The 18,735-nt window shown below is 36.2% G+C and overlaps 1 protein-coding gene across 5 annotated transcripts in view; it reads right to left on the reverse strand.

Annotated features, from left to right (window-relative positions):
- Nucleotides 1–18,735, reverse strand: part of LOC149776022 (tyrosine-protein phosphatase non-receptor type 4-like) — a 284,029-nt gene that overhangs the window by 208,402 nt on the left and 56,892 nt on the right. For all 5 annotated transcript variants that reach the window (XM_089941773.1, XM_089941770.1, XM_089941769.1 and 2 more), the window contains 2 exons: nucleotides 4,364–4,406; nucleotides 1,076–1,151 (listed from right to left, as the gene is read on the reverse strand). In XM_089941773.1, coding sequence (XP_089797899.1) covers nucleotides 1,076–1,151; nucleotides 4,364–4,406 — 119 coding nt within the window. The remainder of the gene's footprint in view (nucleotides 1–1,075; nucleotides 1,152–4,363; nucleotides 4,407–18,735) is intronic.

Raw genomic sequence — 18,735 nt, forward strand, 5'->3', positions numbered from 1 at the left:
AATGTGTACAATTGCAAAATGGTACTGTTTGTAGAATTATCCACAAATGTGGGTAAGAATGTGTACAGTTGTAGAATGGTACTGTTTGTAGAATTATCCACAAATGTGGGTAAGAATGTGTACAGTTGTAGAATTGTACTGTTTGTAGAATTATCCACAAATGTGGGTAAGAATGTGTACAAGTGTAGAATGGTACTGTTTGTAGAATTATCCACAAATGTGGGTAAGAATGTGTACAAGTGTAGAATGGTACTGTTTGTAGAATTATCCACAAATGTGGGTAAGAATGTGTACAAGTGTAGAATGGTACTGTTTGTAGAATTATCCACAAATGTGGGTAAGAATGTGTACAAGTGTAGAATGGTACTGTTTGTAGAATTATCCACAAATGTGGGTAAGAATGTGTACAAGTGTAGAATGGTACTGTTTGTAGAATTATCCACAAATGTGGGTAAGAATGTGTACAAGTGTAGAATGGTACTGTTTGTAGAATTATCCACAAATGTGGGTAAGAATGTGTACAAGTGTAGAATGGTACTGTTTGTAGAATTATCCACAAATGTGGGTAAGAATGTGTACAGTTGTAGAATGGTACTGTTTGTAGAATTATCCACAAATGTGAGTAAGAATGTGTACAAGTGTAGAATGGTACTGTTTGTAGAATTATCCACAAATGTGGGTAAGAATGTGTACAATTGTAGAATGGTACTGTTTGTGGAATTATCCACAAATGTGGGTAAGAATGTGTACAATTGTAGAATGGTACTGTTTGTAGAATTATCCACAAATGTGGGTAAGAATGTGTACAATTGCAGAATGGTACTGTTTGTAGAATTATCCACAAATGTGGGTAAGAATGTGTACAAGTGTAGAACGGTACTGTTTGTAGAATTATCCACAAATGTGGGTACGAATGTGTACAATTGCAGAATGGTACTGTTTGTAGAATTATCCACAAATGTGGGTAAGAATGTGTACAATTGCAGAATGGTACTGTTTGTAGAATTATCCACAAATGTGAACACAAGAATACAAAATTTCAGAAAATTGGGAAACTTTTCACAGGAAGAATTACCTGGTATACTCTTCTGCTAGCTTGCTTGGATCAGATACATAGAATTTGACACGGAAAAAAAATTCATAAGGTGGTCCTGGAATGAGAAAAGAAAGCACTGTACATGAACTTTTGCTGCACTATTAGCTTCAGATCAACTGTATTGATGGACAGCTGATTGGATAATATTATCATCAAGTCTAAAATGTAGTACCTTTAATCTGGGGGGTTCCCTTGGTAACATTAATTCTGCAGTAGCTTGGGAAAAGTTAACATTCTGCTGAGGAAGCAATTTTTGGTCAAGTGTGGGAAAATATTCTGAATATGTAGAAAAAAATCCAGATTTTGTTGTCAGTGCAATAAATATTTTAATTCAGGAGATGATATATTTTATATCACACTAGCCCAGACAACTGACAAGAATTCAGCAGAATGCTACAACTCAATTTTGGCATAATCCAAAAACTTGTCATTCTCACTAGAGCTAGAGAAGTCCATTTCCATGACTTTAACAGTACAGCAATGAGGTAGTTCACATAACTAATATAAAAACAGCCATAAACCTTCACGACTGTACACATAATAGTGACCAAGGTACTGAAACTGCTGAAGCACAACAGGTACAGTATGTCAATGTGTCCTACTTTTGCCCATGGTATGTAGCAGCCTCCAAGATTAATACCATCATCAGATTTCAGAACTGTATAAATAACAGTGACAGATAAACTCAGCCATAAATGTGAAATAATCACTGGAGCATGCAAAAAGTAAGTCAGATGACCTACCTTTGCTTGTGGTGAGTTTTACCCTCAAAGATAAATATAACCATGAAGTTTTATGTGTACATAAAAGAGTGTCAGAAAAACTCGACTAAATGCAAAATAAAAAACTTGATGTAATTACTGGAACATGGAAAGTAGGTCATCATGACCCACTTGTTTTCAGGCAGGTTACTAAGTACCAATTAAAATTTTCTTCTGACTGATATTAAAAGCACTTTTAACACATTACTGGCTTATGATGATGAGGAAACTAAAACCAAGTCACTATACTGGACATCAGATCACCATTTTCATTTTGGACCAATCATACATCAAATAAAGTCTTTGGTGAAAAACCCAGTGGCAATGTTAAATTTCATTCAGAAGAATTAGCAATAAACAAGATGGCTTCTGTCCATATCAGCACAATTTTCATTATGGATAAGCTAGATAACAAAATAAGATTTTCAAGATGGACGCTGTGGTGGCCATATTTGACATCAAAAACTGGCAACATTTTCAACATTTTCATTTCGGACCAACTAGACATCATGAAGTCCTTTAGTGAAAAGTGCATTTTGATATGACAATTCAGTAGAAATAGCAATAAGATTTTCAAGATGGCCACTGTGGAGGCCATACTGGAGATCCAAGCAGCACCATCATCATTTAGGACCAACAGAACCTAGGATGAATGCATCCAGTTTCAATGCAATCCTCCAGGGAGTAGCAGTAATTATCTCCTGCCAATGGACAGACAAACAACAGACAATGGACCATGCACAAGTTCTTCTGATCTATGACCAATAAAGCTAACTATATGACAGTATCATATCCTGGGCTAATGAACTTTTTTTTACGATTGTACATCCTGTGACTGTTTGCAGTGTTGAGATGTTACAACCATCTTCTTCCTCACAATGCCACTGTAGCTAGATTTTTAAGCATTAAATATAAAAAGTTCAAGACTATTCACAATCCACATTCCATAATTTCAAAACTATGCAGATAATAAATTGATTAATTTAGGGATTCAATTCAAATAATGTGCATTAGTGTAGTGCTTTACCATCTTCCAATTATTTCCTGATTATCAACACCAGCTCAGTGGATCAGTATCATATTTTCAAACTGTCTGACAGGATTTTATCTCAAAGGGGGGAGGGGGGACTTAACCCAAGGTCACCAAAACAAATGTGAGTTGAAGAAAGAAAATGGGGGGGGGGTTGACATCATTCACAATTTATCCTATACTTAAATATTCATCTTATTTTCTGCTCCACTCTATTTAGTTTTTACTGAAATTGAAATCTGTATTTAATTCCCCCTCTATCTGTAAAAGCATTAATCAGTCGGCTATTTCAGAGTTTAATCTGTTCCTTATCTATGCATGGAAAGTGTCATGTGCTGATAAACAACAACAACAAACCCAACCCAACCCCCATTTCACAGTCTGCCGACTGAAGGGGTATATGAATAACTAGCCTAACCAGCTTCAACAAGTTGGGAAGCTCTCTTATAGTTGTTTGATAGAATTTTCCACTGTTCACAAGTACTGTCTAGTGGATGTCTCTGCTCTATAAACTGAATGTAATCTGGTGACTTAGCAAGTCATATGAGTTGGTGTCCTAAATTAAAAACTCAATTGTTTATTTAAATGGGTCACTTTTCTCACAATTTGAGTAACTATTACAAAGCATACACCCACCCCATTTCATGCAGAGTTGACATGATTTTGAGACATTGCATCAAATTGTCTTTCTTCATAAGTAGTTAATCTAACCAGTATCTAGTTAATCTAACCAGGATCTAATATCATTTAAGAATTGTTTGCTCTCTGTGTTGCAATAAACTCCACTTCATCCTTCACTTCCTTCATTCTGCCATGCATTTTACACATTTGCGACAGCAATGCACTGACCTTAAGTTGAAAATAATCAGTAATTTTCCAGCCACCTATGACTGAACTCTCACCTTTCATAAATGGATCAAAGTTTGAGCATGTTCAAATGTGATGAAAGCATGTCAATTGCAGAACATCTCTGGTACACATTTTTCTATTGTAAATAACTGTTGGAATTTCCAAGTATCCTTTTGTATTAACCTAAATCTGCATACATGTACTCTGGAATGGACAGAGGCATTCCTACTAATTAAGCATCATTACCTTTTTTAAGATTCATATTCATTCAATTAATTTTATCAGATATTTTATCCTGCACCATGTAGATTTTATATGTCCAACTTGGAACTAATTTGCAGGAGTTTCCATGTGGATTTTATATGTCCAACTTGGAACTAATTTGCAGGAGTTTCCATGTGTTACTGCTTTCCAAGTACACAAATTCATAACTATTTTGCACAATTTGCACAGTTACATGCCCTGGCACATCTCTGAAATTGGGGTCCCTTTGATATGAAAGCATTCACTATGGATTAGTTTTGCAACATTAAGGTAAAGTTCTATATACCAGCTGATAATGTATCTAAATTGAATCTAACACTGCTTTTCAAATTTCATCATATGAATTTTGTAATTACTACTCACCTCTGCACTGCTTTTTAATGGTCTTTAGTGGATCTAACCATCTCTGAAAAGATAAATATAACATATAAAGTTGCAAAACATCTGAATTTATTGGCAGTATTCTTACTCAGGGCCTTCCATTAGATTTAAATTGAAGGGTGATTTGCCAAGTGGGGGTGGAGGTGGAGAACCTCCCCCAGCAGGGAGACACATTTTTGTAGCTAGCGGTGAAGTACAAGTAGCCTGGTAGATCACCCAGCTCCTGGCTGATAAGGAGAACTGTTCATCTATATATTAATTGGTAATACTTGTACTGTTCATCTATATATTAACTGGTAATACTTGTACTGTTCATCTAAATATTAATTGGTAATGCTTGTACTGTTCATCTAAATATTAATTGGTAATACTTGTACTGTTCATCTATATATTAATTGGCAATACTTGTACTGTTCATCTAAATATTAATTGGTAATACTTGTACTGTTCATCTATATATTAACTGGTAATACTTGTACTGTTTAGCTATACATTTATTGGTAATACTTGTACTGTTTAGCTATACATTTATTGGTAATACTTGTACTGTTTAGCTATATATTTATTGGCATTACTTGTACTGTTTAACTATACATTTACTGGCAATACTTGTACTGCTTAACTATACATTTATTGGCATTACTTGTACTGTTTAGCTATACATTTACTTGCAATACTTGTACTGTTTAGCTATACATTTATTGGCATTACTTGTACTGTTTAGCTATACATTTATTGGCAATACTTGTACTGTTTAACTATACATTTCTTGGCATTACTTGTACTGTTCAGCTATACATTTACTGGCAATACTTGTACTGTTCAGCTATACATTTATTGCCAATACTTGTACTGCTTAGCTACTGTATACATTTATGGGCAATACTAATAATTTTTAGCTGTACATTTCAACAACTCGATCAATTCCACATCAACTGTCTCCAAAAGGATTATGCGGATAAGGTGGCCAAGAAAAATTCCTGATCCAGAGGTGCTCACAAGGGCCAGCATCCTATATGTCTTCAGGCTGTTGCTGAGGGCTTAAGTTAGATGGGCAGGACACATTGTCCACATGCCTAAGGATTGAATTCCAAAAGAACTGCTCTATGAACTCTGCAAGGGGGAAGCACATTCTTGGAGGGTGAAAGAAGCACTTCAATAAATCACTGAAGGTATCTTTGAAAAATCTGCATACCAACAATGCCACACAGAAGCCCCTGTGCGCAAGACTCCCCCTCCTGGCACATATCAAATCTGGCACCTGCACAGCAGAACAATGGAAAATTGCTGAGGCACAGAGAAAACATGCCATTCTTAAGTGTAATGTGATTTGGATTCTTAACGTAGCTTTAACAATTTATCAGTCATAGCGCTATCATATCTGCAATGTGGCTGTTTATAGTGATGTCTAACACTGCGGCATCATGCAGCAGACATGTAGCATGATGTCCCACCCAGTCACATTATCCTGACACCAGGCCGACCAGTCCTAACACTAACCTCTTAATGCGAGTGCCAAAAGAGACAGCTGTTAGTACCATTTCTGTAAGTCTTTGGTATGACTCAGCCAGGAATCGAACCCACGACCTCCCGCATCAGAGGTGGATGCTCTAACCACTAGGCGACCAGAGCAGTGCCAGTCTTATGGCCAGAGCTGTAAACACCTCAACCTCTACACCAACCCTGGTGTGTTTCACATGCGAGAGAGTCTTCTGTGCCTGAATTGGCCTCACCAGTCAGCTCCACACACACCAAGCAACAACAGACATCTCCAACTGGGGTTGTGATGGAGATCAATGGAGAAACATTAGCTATACATTTATTGGCAACATTTGTACTGCTTAGCTATACATTAATTGGCAATACTCATACTCTTTAGCTATATATCTTTTGTACAGGTAGTAATGATAAATGTCCTTACACTAACTGATATGATAAAAATTTTAAAATATGATGCTTAAGTTTTTTTTAGTATATCTAACATAACCCACATATACTGTAATAATCACGCTTCTCATTAGGCAAAACCCATAAAAATAGTCACTTTCTTGCATTCGTGGCTTTATCCTAGTTTTTCTGGAGAGAGTTGTTGTTGTAGGGTTTAATGCCATTTTTCAGCACACAATAGGCTATACATGGTGGCCAGGATTAACAGCGGAAGAAGAACCTGGGAAAAACCACTGACCCACAAGAAGCTACTGGCAAGCTTTCTCACATACCCACATTGGCCAAATCCGAGACTCGAACCCATACAGACAGAGGTGAGATGGCGGTTATCTGTAACGGAATCACTTTAGACCACTTGGCTACTCTGGGCCCCTCTGAAGAAAGTCAAGTTGCTGCTAAAACACACCCAGAATATTATGACTGACTTAGAACCTACCACCCATTATGCCTAGGGTATCATTACCATCATGTATTCCTGGGACTTCATTACCATCTTTTATGTCTGGGGTATCATTACAGCTATATATGCCTGGGGTAGCATTACTACTTTGAGGACAGAATCTAAACATGGTTATTTGTGTTTTACTGGGCAGGACCATACTGGAGGGCAAATGAGCCCTCACACTGAATTGTTCTCAGCGCAGAAAAAAATTAGCTAGCTCCTTTGTACATAGTTGCAGATGACAGGGATAATGTTTCCAACATCGCCAGTGTGTGCTATTTATGACAAACTTTAATCAGTATTCACATACTTTGATAGAAACATGGTCAGGTCATTTCCAGGTTTCATTTCAAAGATTAAATTGATTTTTTTTTAAATGTTCCCTTAGGATAAAAAAAAATGTGTTTCTGGTTGGTGGATAACTGTCCATGTTTTTTGTTGACAACCCAAGCACTTTTTCCTCCCTGGTTAAAAAAAAAGGTTTTAAAAAAAACATCCTGAAATTGATTTTTGCATCTAATTGAGCCCCATTACCTGATGCGCTTATATAAACATTATATATACTGATCATTATAATATTTACAATGTTAAAAAAAAAAAATACCTACCCTAATTTTAAAACCAGTGCAACAGAAGCTCACATATTTTTGAAATGTGCATTTTTTAAATCAGAAGTTACTTCTGAGACTCTCCCATAACATCTGAATTAGACATATGAACAAGTTCTAGACTACCCATTGTATTATTTTTTTAAAAAGTGCAACTAGTGAAACTGAACTTCGTACAAGATTGCATGTGGCAAATTTAAATGTATGGAATAAAAATTAAAAATGTCAACTTGATGTATTCTGCAAAACTGCTGATGTTTTTTATGAATAGATTGTATGTGTGTGTTAATATATATATACACACACACACACACACACATCACATATGGGGTTGATTTAAATGTGACAACATGCCTGTAAACATTATCTTCCTTTCTATTTAATATCTGCTTGTTAAAGTAACATCTACATTCAATGCAATTTTCATGAATATTTAATTCAGTCATTATCAAGGATGCCAAGAGCATGGGATTCTGAATAGAAAATGACCTAGCAGTCATACAGTTTAAACTTTCAGGTACTAGCAATTTGACTGCAGAGGCTAGCTGTGGGCACAAGTGAGGGATGCTAATGACAATAATGCTCGCCTGTATGGTCACTGTGCAAACTACCAAATACAGTAATAAGCAAAGATTTACTGCAATACATTTTGGTTACCTATACATATCGAAAGGGGTAATGGGTACTATAAGGTTATTATTTTTCTCTGAACTGTACAAAGTACCACATAAAAGAAAATGTCTGTGTGATGTGATGCTAGTGTTATCCTCCTATCATACCATTAAGGAGATGACTATTGGGATACCAGTCTACTTGACCAATTTGATTGCCAGCGCTGTTGGAGTGACCCTACAAATATATTTAAGCAAGCACCCAAATAATTCATAATGCAAGTGTACAGCAACTGAATGAAAAGTTCCACAACCAATGATAATTCTGCGAGGAACTCCATAAATTCAACTATGGATCAGTTCATTTTGAATTCACTTATGTAGTTTTTGTGTCATTAAGTTGCAACTTAAATTTCCCATTTTTCACCTAATTATGTTCAATATTTGCAAAATTAAAGGCCTTTCAAACCTCTTCTTTCTACTGATTTCATTCTGATTTCCGGGTAGCATTGGCCATCTAACCTCATCAAATTTACCAAATCTATAATATGTTTAAGCACACAGTACAAGTATTAAGTCAAATACGGAATGTCAGCTCCATGTAAGACTGCCTAAAACACCATCAATAATTGCTAGTGGGCTGAAATTAAATACAAGGTTTTTCAAGGCAATCTGAGGATATTTCACGACAGAACCTGATTGAATCTGCTATGCATATTTTATCTCTTGCAGCTGCAGTGCACATTGCACACCCTTTAGTGTGCTGCATCCTAGCATCATGTCGCTGAATTGTAATGCATTTGTGTCTCTGCCATCTGAACTCAATCTCTGGCTGAAAGATATGCAAGTGCTGCCTGCTATTTCCATGGTGAATATTGATTTTCATCCACTCTCACAACTGTCAAATAGTTACAATGTGTACCAGTATACAAGAGCCTAGCCAATATTAAACGCATGGATATAGGATCCTGCCTAAATATCATAAAACTTGAGCCAAGCTATTATTTAAGTCATGGACATGGAATCCAGCCTAAAAATCATAAAACTCCTGAGCTCAAGATTTTGTTTTATCCAATCACGAATGACATTACCATCTATACTTGCTTATAATTCAAATCAAACTGCAAACAGCAAAGATCCTGATCTGCCACTGCATCATGCCCCTGCAAATCAGGGTCTATGTTGTCTTTTCTACTGATTACTCCCAACAAACTGCATATACCTAGATCTGCTAATGCATTATGCAACAGCAGATCTGGGTCTATGCAGTTTGCAGTTGGATTCGTCTTATAAGCAAGTATATAACGATACTTCTGAAAGGTTATTTCTGATTGCCTGTCGAAAGTGGAAACTCAGCTCAGAGTGTCATAATTCCTGGTCTGGGCCTGAGATCATAAAAAAGCCTAATCAGTGATTACAAAAAGCATGAATACTCTAATTAAACTGTTTAAGACTGGCCACAGAACAAAAGGATATAATAGATGGCATTATATTAAGAACAGGAAAGCAAATGATGATCTGAAAAGGGGGATGGGGGGGGGTGAAAAGATCTAAACAAATTAAAAGGCTATTTGCCTGAATGATTACCTAGCATGAATGCTGCAAAAACATCAATACTGAATGTTCCAACTAAAAATTACCATATAGTCTTCCATCAAACAGCAAACAACAATGGCCCTGATCTGCCAGCAAATAATGTGCCAGCAGTTCAGGGTCTTTGACATTCATTCTACTAATTACTCCTAAAATAAACTGCATAGAGCCAGATCTGATGGTGCATTATACCATGGAAGATCTGGGTCTATGAAGTCTGCACATAGACCAAAGCTATAAGTAACTACATGTATGTACATTATCTGAAATCACATAAGTAACTGCAGTATATAGAAACATCAATCAGTGATGTCACTAAAATTACTACAAAATCTCTGTCTACACAATATGTTAAGTTCACACTCTTCAACAACATACTGCTACCTTAAATTATAGTCCATCATTTGCACATATTAGTACATGGACATGGGCACAATGACCTGATTCTACCTAGCTGCTTTTATTACAGATTGGAATCCAATCCCAAACGAGGGAAAATTAATCAAACTATGCATGGCAGCTTAGATGCACATCAGCATGACATCATTAGTATATTGCAAAGTCTGTTACATGCTACTTTGTATCAGTATATTGTGATGTCTGCTACATGCTACTTTGTAAAATCATCAGTATATTGTGATGTCTGTTACATGCTACTTTGTAACATCATCTGTATATTGTGATGTCTGCTACATGCTACTTTGTATCATCAGTACATTGTGATGTCTGCTACACGCTACTTTGTATCATCATCAGTATATTGTGATGTCTGCTACATGCTACTTTGTAACATCATCAGTATTTTGTGATGTCTGCTACATGCTACTTTGTAACATCAGTATATTGTGGAGTCTGTTACATGCTACTTTGTATCATCATCAGTATATTGTGATGTCTGCTACATGCTACTTTGTAACATCATCAGTATATTGCAATGTCTGCTACATGCTAATTTGTAACATCAGTATATTGTGATGTCTGCTACATGCTAATTTGTAACATCAGTATACTGCGATGTCTGCTACATGCTACTTTGTAACATCAGTATATTGCAATGTCTGCTACATACTACTTTGTAACATCAGTATATTGCGATGTCTGCTACATACTACTTTGTAACATCATCAGTATATTGTGATGTCTGTTACATGCTACTTTGTATCATCACTATATTGCATTGTCTGCTACATGCTACTTTGTAACATCATCAGTATTTTGCAATGTCTGCTACATGCTACTTTGTAACATCATCAGTATATTGTGATGTCTGTTACTTGCTACTTTGTATCATCAGTATATTGTGATGTCTGCTACATGCTACTTTGTAACATCAATATATTGTGATGTCTGCTACATGCTAATTTGTAACATCAGTATATTGCAATGTCTGCTACATGCTACTTTGTATCATCATCAGTATATTGTGATATCTGCTACATGCTACTTTGTATCAGTATATTGCAATATCTGCTACATGCTACTTTGTAACATCATCAGTATATTGCAATATCTGCTACATGCTACTTTGTAACATCATCAGTATATTTCAATGTCTGCTACATGCTACTTTGTATCATCATCAGTATATTGCAATGTCTGTTACATGCTACTTTGTAAAATCATCAGTATATTGTGACATCTGCTACATGCTACTTTGTATCATCAGTAAATTGCAAAGTCTGCTACATGCTACTTTGTAACATCATCTGTATATTGTGATGTCTGCTACATGCTACTTTGTATCATCAGTATATTGTGATGTCTGCTACATGCTACTTTGTATCATCAGTAAATTGCAAAGTCTGCTACATGCTACTTTGTAACATCAGTATATTGTGATGTCTGCTACATGCTACTTTGTATCATCATCAGTATATTGTGATGTCTGCTACATGCTACTTTGTATCATCAGTATATTGTGATGTCTGCTAAATGCTACTTTGTAACATCAGTATATTGCTTCATCACTGCATGTAAAGAATTCCTGCACTTAATCCAATACAAAGAAAAGATTGCAGCAAATTCAATCTAACCTGAATGTGGTACAGTTATCGAAGCTTGCATTTTCCTACGGGTGACATTTTACGTTACTGAATTCAGTGGAAGCAAGCAAATATGAGGAGCATGATGGTGAATTATGACTTAAAAAAGGGTGGTGGTTTTAGTCAAGGGGATCAAACTGATGCACATTTATACAAAACATGGTTCGTGCACATATCAATACAACCAATTTGTCATTTGTACAAAATGAATCCACATATCTCTGTATAGCTTAAGTGGTTAAAGTGTCTGCCTTCTGATGCTACAGGTCTGCAGCATGATGCCCCAATGCAAGACATCACTATAAACTGCTACACTGCAGACATTATAGTGATATGACTCAACTTGTTAAAACTAACTTAAAAACAAAGAAACATACAAACAAGTACCTCAGTGAAGTGTAACACAGCACTTACATCATATTGACAACACAATGAAATATAGATACAGCCACTGGAGATGGCTGCAATGCAATGGGTCCACTGAATACAACTTGCATTGTAGGGCCTTGAACAGAGGTATTCATATTGAAAAACCAATGTTTGGAGAAGATGTGCATTGAAAGGTGGTTGTTGTTGTGGGTTTAATGCAAATTTTCAGTACACCTCTGTCGGGCATTTCTGCATACCTAAAGTTTTCGTTTCCAATATTGAAGCAAAACGCATACCGATATCGACCAATTGATAAAAATAAAATACAGCAATGATTACCATTTGAAAAGATGCAATTGTCACCAGAATATTCAGTTAAAAATAATATTAATTTTGGACACGGGGATACCACCCCCCCGTCTTCCTGACTCATGATATGTCGGCCTATTCTGCGCATAGCTTTGAAAAGATGTAATGTTTATCCATCTTGCTATAGAAATTAAATATATTACTTTGGACTGTTTCTGTCAGCAGTTCAGTCGAGTAATTAGGTCAGGTTTATAGCTAGTTTTTAAAAATTCACCAGAAAAATGACAATAAATAGCAAGAGATATTAAGCAAAGTAAACCGATCTTGTAAAAAAGTTAGTAATGTTCAACATTTTATGAAAAATAAGCCATTAAGTGGAAGACAAACAACAATGAACAGGATGTAATGTTTACGTCTTGCTGATGGGGAAAAATTACAGAATTTAGAAACAGACTATACGCCGGTGAATTTGTTGAGAATTTATGTTCTAGCGGAAAGTAGACACGTTGGGTAGCAAATGATTTTGTACGTGTGGGACAACTTCTTGCAAAATTGGAAACTTGGATTAAAATACAGTTTTGTTTTATGGTACACATTTACATATTTTATATAATGTATTTATTTGTATGATTCTGAAAGATGCACAGTAAATCGAATTTTCTGGGTTACAGGTTCAAGAAGGTCATGGAGTGGGTCTACATGTTGCCATTTAAAAATCACATTTTTATGTACATTTTGAGTCTAAATGAGGGATATTTTTGTACACTTTATGAATATCACTTTTCTTAATTAATGTACGATTCTTCTTTCTGGACACAAAATGGATTTTTGACCCAAAATAGCACGTGATCAAATGTTTACAGAAATTACATATCGTTGCGCAGAATTACCCGACTCACAGAATAGGCCGACATGGCGATATAGGATAGGCTCTACATGGCGGCCAGTGTTATGTGGTGAAGGAAAAATCCTGAAAACCAGCATGAAAAACCACCTACCCACAGGAAGCTATTGGTAAGCTTTCTCACATTTCCACATTGGCCAAGCTTGAGACCCAAATCCATGGAGACAGGTTACATGTGAGTGATCTGTAAAGGCTAGCCCTTATACCACCACCTTGAGACCCTACATTTAAAAGTAATTCTCTTCTAAAGAACAAGATGGAATGCTGGAAATCAGACTCATTAATTTATAATCTTGTCAAGGTCAAAGTGCGTAATAACTCAGGCTGAAATGCAATCTTCTTTTGTACAGTTATGCCATAGAAATCAAAGTTAGACTGTCAGGCAATCATGATCCATAATTCTTATAAATAATGTGGAATACTAGTACCTGAAATTAAATTAATTCAAGGTCTCATCAACATACGGCTGCAAAGCCAGGTTTAGTTGAAATGTAACAAAGCAGAAACCAAAGTCTCGAGGTCAGGCAATTAGGGCTAATTGGGTCCTGTAAATGATGTCACAGAACAACAGAAATCATACTCACTTAAAATCGCATCAGCTTCAAGCCACATGCCAAATTAGTTTAAAATCCAACAAAACTGGTAAAGTGATATTTTATGAGTAACAAACTGGGAGACATAGCTCTTCTAAGGGATGAAACACCAATATGCACATTGCAAGGCAATGTTAATTCCAAACTCCATCAGAATACATGTATGTTGAATGGCTCTTGAGCTATGGTTGTTATAAACAATATCTTGTGTAAAGATATTAACACATTAACCCCTGGAGGTTTTTGGCATTTTTGCCTGAAAATCAAGTAGGAAACACATTTTGAAAGCTATTTCTGAACAGATCTGAAAACACCAAACCCCAGGTGATCTTTCAATAACATACTGCCTAACTGTGTTAGAAACATTGTTTTTCATCAGCTATTTGGCTCGCACATGTGCAAAAGGGTAAAAATTGGAGCTCTTTTTTGGGGGGTTATTTTTTTTGCTAAACGGAGCCATTATTTTTGTATGGAGACCACTCTTTATTCCAAGTGCCCATCTTATCCTACTTTTTGCAAAGGCTCATCTGTCTGTTTGCAGTTCATACTGGTTTGCCTTCAATGTGAGACCCAAAAGTCTAAAATCCGAACACAAAATCGGATTCTGACCATGGACCAATTTTGGGTTAAAAAAAGCCAGGTCCAAAAAATGAGGTTTTTCTATCTGTATTTTGTAGTGCAACTAGATATTCCAGATTATTTGGTATCATTGTAGAGCTACACCTGTCTACCTTTCTATAATACCACCCGCTTTAGTGTATCATGCATGACCATGACGCTACAGAGCTCAGCAGTAGGCTACTACCTCCTGCCTTGTAAAGTCGTCGCTAGGAGTTAATGTGTTAATAATCATATTCAGTTATATAACATCTGTTTGCGCTAGTTTTGATTTTATGGGTAGGGGGAGGTACATTTTATTCAACACAATTGCCAAACAATTTGTAAAAGTAATGATCTGTGACTTGTTAATGCATCTTGATACACCTATGTACTGCTGCCACACAGTGACTCTATTCCAACTAAATATCTCCACGCATTCAATCGACTAACAATTCAAAATCGATACATGTAAATCAACCTTCATTTCCTGTCCCTGAACAAATACACAGCAATTACATCACTTCATATTAATGAACTTAATAAATTATTTTATTTCAAAACAGCTACCAAATGCACTCAAATATAAGTTAGACCCAACTGCACATAACATAGACCCAGATCTATTGTCACATAATGCAGTGGCAGATCTGGGTCTATCTTATTTGTTCTACTCCTTAATCCCAAAAATGCACATTCCCAGATATGTTGTCACATAATGCAGTGGCAGATCTGGGTCTGTTGTTTGTTGTACTCCTTAATCCCAAAAATGCATATACCCAGATCTGTCGTCACATAATGCAGTGGCAGATCTGGGTCTGTTTGTTGTACTCCTTAATCCCGAAAATGCATATACCCAGATCTGCCGTCACATAATGCAGTGGCAGATCTGGGTCTGTTGTTTGTTGTACTTCTTAATCCCAAAAATGCACATACCCAGATCTGTTGTCACATAATGCAATGGCAGATCTGGGTCTGTTGTTTGTTGTACTCCTTAATCACAAAAATGCACATGCCCAGATCTGTTGTCACATAATGCAGTGGCAGATCTGTTCTGTTGTTTGTTGTACTCCTTAATCACAAAAATGCACATGCCCAGATCTGTTGTCACATAATGCAGTGGCAGATCTGTTCTGTTGTTTGTTGTACTCCTTAATCACAAAAATGCATATACCCAGATCTGTTGTCACATAATGCAGTGGCAGATCTGGGACTGTGTTTTTTTTTATACTCCTTAATCCCAAAAATGCACATGCCCAGATCTGTTGTCACATAATGCAATGGCAGATCTGGGTCTGTTGTTTGTTGTACTCCTTAATCCCAAAAATGAACAAAGCCAGATCTGTTGTCACATAATGCAATGGCAGATCTGGGTCTGTGTTTTTTCTACTCCTTAATACTGAAAATGCACATACCCAGATCAGTTGTCACATAATGCAGTGGTAGATCTGGATCTATGTTGTTTATTCTACTCCTTAATCCCAAAAATGCACATACCCAGATCTGCCAGCACATCAGGTAGATCCAACTAACAAACAGCTACGAGAATATATGATAATACCAGACAAATTGCATCACTTCAAATTAATCAACTTTATGGATGCTGTTAATTACAAAAGAGCTAATCACTAACTGCACATCTGTCTCAGTGGTGAAATTGTTCAAAAAAATTCATTAATACCATGACATTCGTGCTTTCATCCTGATATTTTACTTCAAGTATTGTGAACAATGCACACTAAATTCAATGTCAGACTAACGGTAATGTGATTATGGAATGATAGTGATAAGTTTGGATTACACTAGGATGATTTTCAATGGGGCCAGGCAACCCAGACCCATCATTATTGTGGGGAAACAAAATTGATTGGGAATAATGTTTCTGGGGGTAAATTATTAGATTTGAGAACTAAGTATGTCCATTTAAATATTTTTTTTTTCTTTACATTTAAACTGCTCAGCCCTAAAGGAATAACAAGAATCCCAAACAAATTTGTCCAAGTAAAACTTGGATTTACTCTCAATAAATGCACTAGTAATAGCATCAAAATACTTCTACAATGGATGGTTTCACGTCATCAGTGAAATTATGAAGAGAAAATACACTATGTGATATGACAATCTTGCCAGTTAACGAACAGAGTATAAACTACTGAAACCAAAGTATTGAAAATGCAGATGGCTTGAAGGGTTCAATAATTCTTAATTTAAGTGGATCAATGGGATAGCATACCTTGTGAGATGCTGAATCATGCTCCTTTCTTGTGATCATAAGCAAATGTAAATATGCATAAAAAAGGTAATCTTAATATTCTATTTTTAAAACCATTTCATGTATAGGTTTGCCTGTTACAATGCTGTTTTGTTAACAAGACGAAGAGCCTGCATGTCCTTCACCCTGTTTCTTGGTCACAAAATCTGCATATGTTTGCTAATATGAAAAACGATCTTTATGAAAATTCGGATCTGAATGAAGGACATCAATAACTGGGCTACAAGTTAAACCGCGCTTAATTCACAGAAGTTGATAGAGCTGACTTTCCAACTAATCTAAAAGATATCCTATTATGTTGACAGCATTCTCAACTGATTATTGATTAATCTATATCAGCTCCATTTCCAGTGCCTTACTTAAATCCTGTAACATTTTTCAGAAAATCATCCTTATAATAAAAGAGTCCATCTAAGAGACTGGTGCTCAACTGATTGATTGATTGATTGATTTTATTTTTAACGGCGCATCAGCACTGTTAGGCTATCTAGCGCCAAACAAAATGTAATTTGTATAATCTTTTAAAAAATTATAAAAGGTCCTATATCAACCAGCGATATAAAAGAACAAATGGTTGAAATTAAAAATGGTAAGATGGTAACGGTGCAAAATAAAGCTTCCCGATCAACGGGAGAGGTAAATGTTCTATGTTAATGAAAAAAGATGAAAAGGTATTAAAATGGGACGGTATATATATATTGCATAAAACTACACATGGTGATAGCATAAAAGTCAGAGTTTAGAGTAAATATTTACGGCTTACAGGAACTCTATAATACGAGTGATGTTTATAGTATCAAAAAGTTCTTTCATGTCATGCACAATGTAATAACGATTACGCATAGGTTGCAGGTCAAAGCACTCTATCATAAAGTGCTTGACAGTGAATGGTTCATTGCAAGAAACGCACTCTGGTGGGTCTTCACCTTTTAGTATGTGGGAGTGGGTGATATAAGTATGACCAATTCGGATTCTTGCAATGACTATCTCCTCCCTACGAATGGTTCTGTAGGAAGGAGTCCATTCTCCTAGAGTTGGCTTCATTGCATGAAGTTTGTTATTTACAGCATCATTCCATGATGCCTGCCACTTCTGCCATAAGGACTTTCTGATACTAGGTTTAAAATCAGTATACAGTATTTTAAAATCAGATGGTTCTAGAGTAAGGGCCATTTTAGCAGCGCGATCAGGTTTTTCGTTACCTTTAATACCAATATGGCTAGGTAACCAACAGTATATTTTATCGTGGGAGACACTAATCTCGGTATTTTTGACTAGTATGTTTTTCAATAATGGATTCTCCAGTTTTCTATTGTGCAGTGACTGAAGTACTGATAATGAGTCGGTGAAGATGATACTGTTAAAATACGTTTGCTTGCTATATGTTGCAGAGTAAGGTCTATTGCACTGATATCTGCTGAAAAAATTGATTTCCATTTGGTAAGCGAACTTGCGTTGTGTGATTTCCACAAACGAAGGCTGCAGCAGCCTTTTCCTCATCCTTTGAGCCATTGGTATAAATTCTTGTGTAGTTTTTATATTCAGTGAGAAGTTCTTGATAACAGTTGTGGAAGACGGAAGGGTTTGTCTCTGATTTTTTTCCATCGTGTAGAGTAAAAAGTACTTTTGGTTGTTTAAGTAGCCAGGGTGGTGTTTCGGAGATGGACGTTTTCTGAATTGTAGAAAGATCAATTTTTGTACTGTCAAGGCTGGATGATATTCTAATGCCAAAGGAAAGTATGGCGTCTGGTTTATTTTCATATAAGGTTTTGTATTTGGGTTGAAAAACAGCCAAAAAAGCAGGATTCTGAGGGTTTGATTTTAATTTGCGAGCATACTGTGCGGAAAGCATTTCTCTACGATGCGATAACGGTGGTTCGTTCGCTTCAACTAGCAGGCTTTCACACGGGGATTTTTTAAATGCTCCCAGAGCCAGCCTTATTCCCTGATGATGAATTGGATCAAGCATTTTAAGATACGATTTTCTGGCTGAACCATACACAATGAAACCATAGTCCAGTTTGGAGTGAATAAACGTTCTGTATAAATTCAGGATGACTTTTCTAT

This window comes from Sinohyriopsis cumingii, chromosome 18 (assembly GCF_028554795.1).
Source record: "Sinohyriopsis cumingii isolate HCF-2022 chromosome 18, ASM2855479v2, whole genome shotgun sequence".
Taxonomy (NCBI): Eukaryota; Metazoa; Mollusca; class Bivalvia; order Unionida; family Unionidae; genus Sinohyriopsis; species Sinohyriopsis cumingii.